The 10,838-nt window shown below is 42.9% G+C and overlaps 1 protein-coding gene across 22 annotated transcripts in view; it reads left to right on the top strand.

The window, feature by feature from the left end:
* TENM2 (teneurin transmembrane protein 2) overlaps window positions 1-10,838 on the top strand; it is a 1,977,527-nt gene that overhangs the window by 1,751,758 nt on the left and 214,931 nt on the right. For all 22 annotated transcript variants that reach the window (XM_045502305.1, XM_045502315.1, XM_045502361.1 and 19 more), the window contains one exon: window positions 4,367-4,489. In XM_045502305.1, coding sequence (XP_045358261.1) covers window positions 4,367-4,489 — 123 coding nt within the window. The remainder of the gene's footprint in view (window positions 1-4,366; window positions 4,490-10,838) is intronic.

Raw genomic sequence — 10,838 nt, 5'->3', positions numbered from 1 at the left:
ATATTTTTATAATTATATTTTATTATTAGTCATTGTTGTAATCTCTTACTGTGCCTTATTTATAAGTTTAACTTTATCATAGGCATATATGTACAGGAAAAAGCATAGTGTACATAGGGTTCAGTACTATTCTGCAGTTTAAGGCATCCACCAGGAGGGCAAGTCTTAGAACGTATGCCCCATGGAAGAGTTGGGGCTGCTGTAAGCAAACCTATCAGTTAGGGAAGTCTCAGGCATGCTGTTAAAACAAAGAACCCCAAACTCTCAGCAGTTTATAACAGTAACAGTTTATTCATTCATTCATTCATTCTGTATTCTCCCACCCATCAGCCGTGGGTCTGAGCCATGTTATCGTTCCTCAAGACCCAAGTTGACCATGTGGCAGAAGGAAAAAAGGTATGCAAAGTGTGTGCTGCCAGGTCATGTGGCCATATCTGAATTCAACAAGACAGGAGATATCACCCCTTCAGGAAGAGGTGCTGAATATGGAAAATGGTCATTCGTCAACCACAGTGAGATTATCATGAGTTTCAAGCAAAAGACCAGGTTTGCTGAGATCCCATTGCAAACCAGAATTTGTACGCAAATCACTATGAAATATGAAGCAGATAGCCACTTCCACTGTTATCTTCCTCTGATTGTGAAATCCCCCAGTGATCAAACTTCATAGTCAGTAGTTTCTTTGTCTATGAAATGGGGATGGGGATAGTACCAACCAGAGATGCGAGTCATACATCTTAAGGTAATATCTGTAGAATGGCTCCTAAAGTGCTGGCCATAGAAGGGGTTCAAGGACTGGCAGCAGGTACTGATAACACTAGTACCCAAAATAGCTTCTCTTTGTAGTCTTGTCCCTATTGCTGCCAGCACTGTTGTAGTCCACCCTTCATGCCTCTCTATTACATATGTTTGATTTGTGAGAGTATAATGTCCTACAATCCAGCCCCTCATATCTAACTCCAAGTGTCATTATCTATTCTGGTAAACATTTATGGATGGAATGCCTTCTATTCTGCTAGATCTTCGAGGGTGTTGTGGACACTTAACCTCTCTCAAGCCCTCAGCAGCCATTATTCTACCTGTAAAGGGAAATATTTTCAGAAGGTGAAGGGAGAGATTGATGGAGACACGGATTTCTCAGCCCCAGCCATATAGCAAATCAGTAGCAGAATAAGAAACAGAGTTCTCATTAGTCAGGAAACTCATTTACTTCACAGCTCTCCTGGGTCTTCTTTATCCTAAGGACACTTTAGTCCATCCCCATAGGCCAGAAAGATACTCTCATTTTCTTACTCAAGTAAGACAGAAGGAATAGCTGACCAAGAAAAAAAAAAAAAAAAAAAAAAAAAAGTACAAACAAAAGCCTATTTCAGCGTCCCTCCCAAAAAACAAAAGAAGGTGGTTATACCCCTGATATAATTCTCACTTATTTGCTTAACGTTCAGTTCAACAACAGAAAATATGCCCAAACTTGAGTTTCATTTTTTTGCCTCGCTTCTGCTGGGATGACAGAGCTTACACTCAGCAGATTTGGCTCTTCCCCTTTGCCTGTCTCCATCTCACTTTCTTATTTTCTTTTCACTTCTGGGAGTTGTCTGAGCAGTTACTTGTCTCCTCTGACCCTAACCCTTCTCACCCCATCTCTCATCTTCTTGTTTTCAGAATACTTTTTTTTTTTTTTTAATAAAAAGATGCTATGTAACCCGAAACAAAAAGGGAGGGGTGAGCGTTTCTGCAAACAGAACTTAGTTTCATGAATGCCCTCCTTATGCACAAGAAGATTAGGGTATTGTCTGCTTGCTGTTCTCTCAAAGTTGAAGTTGACGGTTGCAGTATGTTCCTCATCTTGGAGTGCCAAGACTGGGTTTCCAAAGAGGGAACAGCTTTGAAAAGAGATTCACACTGATGGGGCGTTGGGCAGATTGTCATTCTTGCCTGATAGACCCACAGCTTCCTTCTCTAGATGAGAAACTCAAAGCTTTGTTAGGCCTGAGCCCAGCTGCACCTGCAGTACTGGTCTGTGTATATCTTTTTTTTTTTTTTTTTTCAACGTTTATTTATTTTTGGGACAGAGAGAGACAGAGCATGAACGGGGGAGGGGCAGAGAGAGAGGGAGACACAGAATCGGAAACAGGCTCCAGGCTCTGAGCCATCAGCCCAGAGCCTGACGCGGGGCTCGAACTCACGGACCGCGAGATCGTGACCTGGCTGAAGTCGGACGCTTAACCGACTGCGCCACCCAGGCGCCCCATGGTCTGTGTATATCTTAAAACGCAGGGAGACCCTTCATGAGGGAACCACACCTCCACTGCAGCAGCAAGCAGGCTCAAGGCAAGTCCCAAGACCCAAGAGCGGCATTTAAAAAAAAAAAAAAAAGGGAATCATTTTAAAATAGATAATTCCTTGGCTCCCTTTCACCTGGTAATTACAAATCAGAAGCTATCGTTATCTCGAAGCAGCCACGATTAGTTCTCATTTCCTGACCTCTGTACAGTGAAAATATGTCATTATTTGAGGCAATAGAATCCGGTCTCTTCAAGTGAGTGACCTACATATAACGGATAAACTGCAGGAGAAAATTAGGTGTTACCTTGACAGAAAGTGTATAGTAAATGTCACTTATTCTTATTAGTATTTATCATCTCAAAGAGTTGCCTTACACTTCAAAGTAATGTATAGGGGGAAAAAAAACATGGCTCTGAAATGGGGAAGTATGCAAAAAAATAAAATAAAATAAAAAAGCAGATATACACACAGGGACACCTTGGCACATTAATCTGCGGCCATCAATCTGAGCTGTATTGTTTGAAGATAGGTTTTTAACCTTAATAGAATGCAGCCTGACTTTAAGTGGTGGTAGGCATGCAGAATTAATTGTCGTGTGAACAATTTCCTAAGCATTGTTAATTGCGTTTCCTGTGGTTAATTGTTTCTCCCATCCCACATCATGCCCCGAACCTTTCCCTGTCAACAGCCCTTTCTCTCCTGCAGCGCTGGAACCCTAGCAACAGCATCAACCTATGTCCGGTTGAAATGCCAGACAGACACAGTGTGGTTATTGTTTGAATGGGCAGTATGCAGGGGAGTGTACTCCTTATTTATCTGCAAATGAAGCATTTCTTAGATGGGGACTTTGAAAGAATACAGGTGTTTGGGATTTGCCTTTCATTCCATGTAGCAAAAACAACTCCCCCAGAACCATGGAAGATGGGGTGATTTGAGCTTGAGAAACCACCTGGGAAGAGGTGAGCTGGCACAGGGTGACAAAAAAGACAGGAGGGAAGGAAGGAAGTTTGTGTTGAAGGTTTGCAGTACACATGGAAATGAAGCAAGAGTCCTACAAATATGTTTGTCTCATTAGCAAAGATAGCACCTTGGCACTCCGGCTCCCTCTGTCCCCGTGGGAAAGCGTGGGTGCGGGTGCAGGGTGTGAGAGGGAATCATCACAGCATTTTTGTGAAAGGACCCCATTCTACAACCACCCCTGAGCTTTTTCCTACCCACTTAGCAGGAAGAAAGGTGGAAAGGAAAGGCAGTTTGAGAGCTTAAACTAGAATGGTGAGCTTACAGAGGCCAGTCCAGCTGTGGGCAATACTTGCTGCATTGCTGTTTTAGTGCAACTACAGTCTCAGCAGCAGACCATCCCATCTGGGGAGCCTTGTTTCGACACTGTTTTGAGTAGTTTGGGGGAAATTATCCTTGTCAACGCCCTTGGACCCTCAGTCTAAAAACAGCTGCATCCACAGTGTGGGAGAGGTTGGATGTGATGGAGCAGTATTCTTTACAGCGATTCCAGAGGGACATTTTCTCCTCCATGGTAGAGAGGCCTGAACTCTGATTCCCCCTCCTCTTCTCCCCACCTTGGCGATCCTCCCACCAAAGGTGGTGAACAGCAGCACAGGGAGAGGAGACCTAATCACCCGGATCTCCTCCCTTTCTGTATTTAGCTAATCCCTGAGGCCTGGGGTAAACTGGGGTTTTTTTTGTTGATGTTGTTTTTGGGTTTTTTTGTTTTTGTTTTTTTTTTTCCAACGTTTATTTATTTTTGGGACAGAGAGAGACAGAGCATGAACGGGGGAGGGGCAGAGAGAGAGGGAGACACAGAATCGGAAACAGGCTCCAGGCTCTGAGCCATCAGCCCAGAGCCCGACGCGGGGCTCGAACTCACGGACCGCGAGATCGTGACCTGGCTGAAGTCGGACGCTTAACCGACTGCGCCACCCAGGCGCCCCCTGGGTTTTTTTGTTTTTTGAAGTGCAGCTTCCTTAAAAGGCAATTGCTTGGAAGAGGCACCTGGCCCTCCCCCCTTGACATTTGCATTGCTGAATTATCTATTCATATTTTCATTACTTTGTCTCTCCTGCAGCAATGCATCTGCTCGGACTCAATTGGCAACTGCAGCCGGCAGATGGACACACCTTTAACAATGGGATAAGGACCGGCCTACCAGGAAGCGATGATGTGGCAACAATGCCATCTGGAGGCAAAGGTGAGGTTACAGCTGCTGCTTGCCCTCTTGAGGTCACAGGGAAATTCAGAGCTCCCGCCAACCGGTTTAGGTTTTCTAATCCAAATCTTGGAAGGTACACAAAAAGGAAAAGAAATTGGGGGGGGGGGGGCAAAACCATTGCCTTTCGTAGGTGCCCCTGTTAAAAGCTGTTTGCTGTTCCTGTCTGTTAGCTGCGTTTGGCTGGAGCCACTGAGAGTTGGCACCCCGCCTTCCCAGACCAATGTGCATACCTCTGCTATCTGGAGCCACTTGAAAGCCTCCCAAGGCCTGAGCAGAAGCAGCAGCAACAGCAGCAGCTGGAGAGGCAGCAGCAGCAGCAGGAGAAAGTCCTGCCTAATCAAGAAAGCCGAGAGCAGCAGGCTGCCCGTGCCGCTAGACCAGAGCCCACTCCCCAGAGGAGAGAGGCAGCCTCCCCAGGGAGGAAGGGCTGCCTGGCAGGAAAGAGAAAGATTCTGAGCTGTTCTGCTTTGGGAGAGAATAGAACAGAGTTTTGACAACTCAGGGAACAAAGCTTCTCTCCTCAGAACAGTAAAGGGGACAATGGAGATGTTTATTGAAGCACTCAGGCAACTGTATTCTTGCAGGAAAAAAAAAAAAATAGGTGCTAACAAGGTGCTAAGAAGGAAGAGAAAAAGCAGGACTGTGAGGAGGTAGAGACAGGGGGCAATTAAAAAAAAAAAAACAACAGCAACGGATGGCAGACTGTGGGGTGTGCTTGAGTCAGGATGGAAATCACAAACAGGAGAGATGGTGTGGAAGGGCTTCTCCAAACACAGACTCTTCCACTCTGCCTCCTAGCACATCAGAACAGTTTACCTAGCACAGTTTACCCCCATGTTTCTTAAAATACCCCGCAGAGATAGTTCAGAGACAAGAAAGGAAATAACATTTACTGGACACCTGGTGTGCACCAAGCTAAGCATCGCCTAGTTTCAACAGCTCTAAAAGGAAGGGTATCATCTCAGGGAAACCAAGCAGGGTGTTTTGGAAACTTTCCCCAATCAAACACATAGGCAGGTACAGACTTAAACTCAAGTCTGTGCTCTGTGCATCTTTGGGCAAGTTGTTGAGGTATTCCTCAGCACCATCATTTCCCACAGAGAAGATTCCAGAATTCATCTTCCCTTAGAGATGCACATTAGTCATACTGAGATGTTAATGTTGCTTAAATTATTCTCCCTGGAGTTGTCCTAATGGCATCGAGTGTAACTTTTTTGTCTTTCTTTGTATCCCATCTTCAAGAATTGCTCTACTCATCCATCCTAATCGTAACACTAAATTACCTTTAAGTAAGCATGAAAAAGTTTTATCTGAGGATGAAATTATATGCTTTCCATTAGCAGGTAACTAAAACTAGATCTAAAAATGGAAAGTATATCTTGCCTTAACGGATCATGTTCTGCCTTAACTGACCAAAAAGCCTGAAGCCAGATTTGTTGGTCTCTGATGTGTAGTCCATTCCCTCCAGTATTTGACACCATCCACAGCTCCTGTTTCCTTTATGACAGTGTTTCTCTGTGGGGCATTTTTGGCCCCCAAGGGACATTGGGCAAGTGTCCGAAGACTTCTTTGGTTGTCACAGTTAGAGGAGGTGCAACTGGCATTTAGCAGAGAGAGGCTGAGATGCCGTTAAGTAAAAGGACAGCCCCTACAGCGAAGAATGATCCTGCCCAAGAGGTCCATGGTGCTGCTCTTGGAGAAATGCTTTAGGGGGTCTCTGCTGCTTCTGATCCCTAAGCTCCCTTTAATCTACAAGTCAGCAGCACCCTGCCCCTTGAGAAGAATGCAGAACACACATTTGAAAGTGAATATGCATATTCGCTCATGGGGCACAGGTATATATTTGGTATGTATACATTCTGAAGTTACATGCAAATGCTTCTTAAATAGCATCCTTTACCGAAGAGACTCACAGATTGGCAATAACTTCCATAAGTTAAGGTCAGCCACTCTGCGCATTTGTGATTAAGTTTTGTTTCCAACTCCCACCCCCACTTGAACATCCCATATCAGCAGAACTGAAGATTCCCTGAAGAGAACAAGTCCTAACTAAGAGTACAGTGTCTCTCAATTAAATGAAGAAACACTTTCCACAGTGCCTTTGGAAAGACCAGAATTTTCCCCCTCAGATGCAACATGCTTTTTTAAGTCCTGTAACATCACCAGTTATTTTCCAAATGAGTTTACAAGATAGTAAAATGGTTACCAAATTGTTGTCCAATGAATTCTGTCAATAGGACTCTTATGAAAAAGTGTGAGAATTTAAAATAAAGTTGAACGAAAACTGGGAACATCTCCTTTCTGAACACCAAAGAGTACTCTTCTTATGACCGAAGACAGCAGATCTCTCAAGCTGTTGTAAAGTTTGGTCTAAAAAAATAACTAGAAAGATTTTGGCTTTCTCACAGCCACCTATGTCTTTTTGAAAAAGTGAACCTCAGGTTTCAATTTCTTTACCTAGTGACCTCCCTCCTCCCCACTCCCCAATTCTATACATTTAGATAACCTGAATCAATTCCCATCGACTAGTTTTCCAGTGTTTCAAAGAGACAATCAAGATATATTGGCAATAAGTTAATTAAATAACACCCCCTCCATTTTTTTGTGGTATACGATAATCCTTCACTCCGATAATGTTTTAATCAAGATACACCACACATTGCCAGGGAGGTTAATCTTATTAAGCAATTACTGGGTAAGTATCCAGCAGAAGCAAATTAAAATGTAAGCAAAACAAGGGTATGTGAGTTCCATCTAAGATGGCACATCGATAGAGATTTCATTACTTGGTCTTTAGGAGTGTTTACATTGCTCAGATTTGGGAAGGAGTCTAATAGACAGGGCAGCCTACACTCTCTGATATGTTAGTGGAAACAAAGCACTTGATTAATTAGTTAGGAGAGTATGTTCTTTGGGCTTTGTCTTCCCTTTTCCATTTGTTGTTGTTCATGGTTTATTTTTTTTCCATTCTCTCTTTCAATTAAACCTTAATGTGGTTGGTTTGGTTGTTGGGTTTCACATCAAGAAAAGGGAGCCCACAGACTGCCAGAATCACTCACCATCTCGAGTGTATTTCTATGTTAAAAGGAATGAACTCATACATCTTCATTACAAGAGCACAGAGCACTTTTTCTATAGATCTGGGATTAGATAAGCCTTGAGAACGAAGATTCAATACAGTGTTCTGACCTGGTCAGATAACATAAGGGAATCCAGTTTGATTGGCTAGGCCCAGAGGCAAAGAATACAAGAGCTTTTAAAGGGCACATCACATGTAGCCAATTTGTGCACTGATCTTAAGAAAGAATAAACTCCCAAGTAGAATTTCATGGATCATTCTCAAAACCTATCACTCATTTTAAAGTCAAGGTGTCCTCTATATCAGAGGTCAGCAAATAACATCTCATGAACCAAATCAGGCCAGCCATGTGTTTTTGCAAATAAAGTTTTATTGGAGCACAGCCATATTCATTCATTGCCTATGGTTGCTTTTGCACTATAACAATGGAGCTGAGTAGATGCAACAGAGATGAGATGGCACACTAAAGCATAAAATATTTGTTACCTGACCCATTATGGAAGTTTGCCTACTACTCTGTATCATTTGCGAACCTATGTCTGCTCTCATTGGACTGTTCTGCAACTATAAATTATAGGAGATGAGGCAGAAGAGACCAAACTCCCAATAGATCAGCCTTTCCGTCTTGACCAAGGGTTGGGCATATTTTGGGTAACATTGCATCGACAGATTCTGTGTAACATATGACTCTAGAGTTGGTCCAGCTGGTTACAACTGTCAGCTCCATCACTTAGCTGCTTGAACATAAGCAGGTCATTTGTCCTCCCTCAGCCATCAATTCCTCATCCGTAAAATGGAACTCCTCACACTTGGCATCCAGTATAAAGGAGACAGTGCTTGTAAAACATGGTGTGTGGCATCAGGCAGTTAATAAGAGATCCGGGAATATTAGTTGTCACTGACATCATCATGCCATCTCTCAGTTACTCCATTTAACAAGCATCCACGGGCTGACACTTCTTATGAGGTATTGTAGTTTCCAAAGGTGAAGGCTGCCTTCAGAATGTCAAGATAGAGAGTCATTCTGCTTCATCTTTTCCCTTTGTCTTCTAAGAATTAGAACCAACCCAGATGTGGAGACTTCTTCCCAAACATTTGCTTGATGAGGTCAGTGGGAAGCAAGACTTCTCATTCACAAGGGCCAATGTGCAAAACAAGCTGGCCCATTCCCCACAGCATTATTTGTCTCACTGCAGCTTGAGTTCCATCACTGCCAGACTGTCTGTTTTAAGCCCCACCATTCTCGGTTTATAACTCAGCTGTAAACATTTATTTGTGCCTGGAGCACATTTCTTTCCTACCCTTTGAAAAAAAAAATCAGAATTTCCAGATGGTATGCAAGTTGGAAAAAAATGGCAAAGACTGTTATTCTGTTTAGAAACATGTTTTTCTACACTTGCCCTTTCAGCAAAAACTTCATAATGATTTTTACTAGTTGGCTTAATGCATGGTACTAGGAGCCAGATTAGCAGGGAGGTTGGTAATTCTTCCTCTGGCTCTTGTCAGCCTCTCAATGAACACAGCCCAGGGTTTCAAAATGATCACTTCTCTACATGGGGCTTTTTCAAAGTCAGTGAAGTTCCCAGAAGGGCAAGGGGTGGTTATGTTTGAGCCAACCATTACAATACTGCACGTCTACTGGCAAATATACCAATAGCCTACATACCAATGTAACAACTCCTCTCAGTTTGGAGACCATCTTATTCTCCCTTTGTTACATGTGAGTACTGCTTACGCGCTTCATATTGCTGATTTTAGCTTCTGATTGCTACCCACAACCCCGTTCTAAGTTGTATAATTTCTGTTGTACCTGACATCATTGTGGGTTGACATGGGTATTAATAGCAAGATAATCTATCTCCCTCCCTAATGCATTTATCCTCACTTGTGCTGATACGTTTCCCTTTCAGAGTTGACTTGTACATCCAGAGGGTGGTCCCTGCCACCTGTTTGGATACACACCTCTTTGTATGTCTTGTATTTAGGCCAATGTCTGAAAAGCAGTCAGTGATGTGATTAGAAATGTGGGTTCTGGAAGAGTTCGTACTTTGGATCCCAGTTCTACCACTTAAGAGCTGTGTGACCTTAAGCAAGTCACTGTATTTTCATGGTTCTCTAATCTGAAAACCGGAAAAGTCACAAACATATCAGGAGATGGCATGGCCAGCAGTAACCACTCAGTAAATTTTAGCTGCTATAAATAACACTAATAAACTGAACTACATATTAATGCAGAATCATGCTCACCTGAATGGTCAGATAAATAAATGTCTGTTAATTCCCCTAGTGGCAAAGAGTTCGCCATTTTTATCTAAGGTGACAAATTGGGTTTCAAAAGATGTAAAGGCCACATGTAGTCCCAACTGCTGAAGGATTTTATAAAAATCATTATTGCTGTGTGATGTTGTGAATACATCATGGGAGCAGTGAACACTGAGGATAGAAATCTATTCCTGAAGAATAGCCAGCCAGCAGCAGGGTGAAGGCTGATGGGCTGATTCAGAGGAGCTGTAGTGTAAGGCAGTGAATCTAATGTCCTTAGGAGAATCTCTTTGCCTATCTCTTGGTTAAACAGAAGCTTCAGATGGTTGTCCTGATTCCCAAATAAATGGAAACGAGGTGTAATGACTGAAGCAATAATCTGAATTCAACTTTATTTGCAATAGATAAAAATATGTGAGGCAGAATAATCTGTAAGGCAGATTTATGCTGAGGTGCCTCTGGAGTTCGGTTAAGTTTAGGAAGTATTAATATGAGGTTTCATTTCCCGGCTATGACTATGAGTCCATTCCCGTTATCACTTGTTTGGGGAATAGTCTCGCTGTTTCCATAAATGAATTATGGCAACATTTTCTGAAATGATTAGCTCCTAATGTGGCTATGGAAGGCTGTCGTTTTGCTTGACATCAGTCTTATTTAACTGGTTGGAATTTTAGGTACGTGTTTCTGAAATAGGCAATAGCTTCACATTTACATGAGCACTCTTCCGTGATGTTATAGAGGTGGACTATCCTATAAAATTGATCATTAGAGTGTTGCCTCAAAAATCCAAGAAATCTCATCTTTAAGCTGGAGATGAGTCAGCCAGAACCATCATGAAGCATCTGCTTTTTAGGGCAAAATGATCATCATCTCCACTTTTGGTCCTGCATCTCATAGATAGGGAGGAAAGTTTGACATAGAAGCCGCAGCTCAGGGAAATGTGGGTGGGACTCAGTGCTCCTTGTCAGGACACGATGCTCAGTCACT

This window comes from Leopardus geoffroyi, chromosome A1 (genome assembly GCF_018350155.1).
Source record: "Leopardus geoffroyi isolate Oge1 chromosome A1, O.geoffroyi_Oge1_pat1.0, whole genome shotgun sequence".
NCBI lineage: Eukaryota > Metazoa > Chordata > Mammalia > Carnivora > Felidae > Leopardus > Leopardus geoffroyi.
Note: the sequence above shows the minus strand (reverse complement) of the source record. Positions and strands in the feature narration are given on the sequence as shown.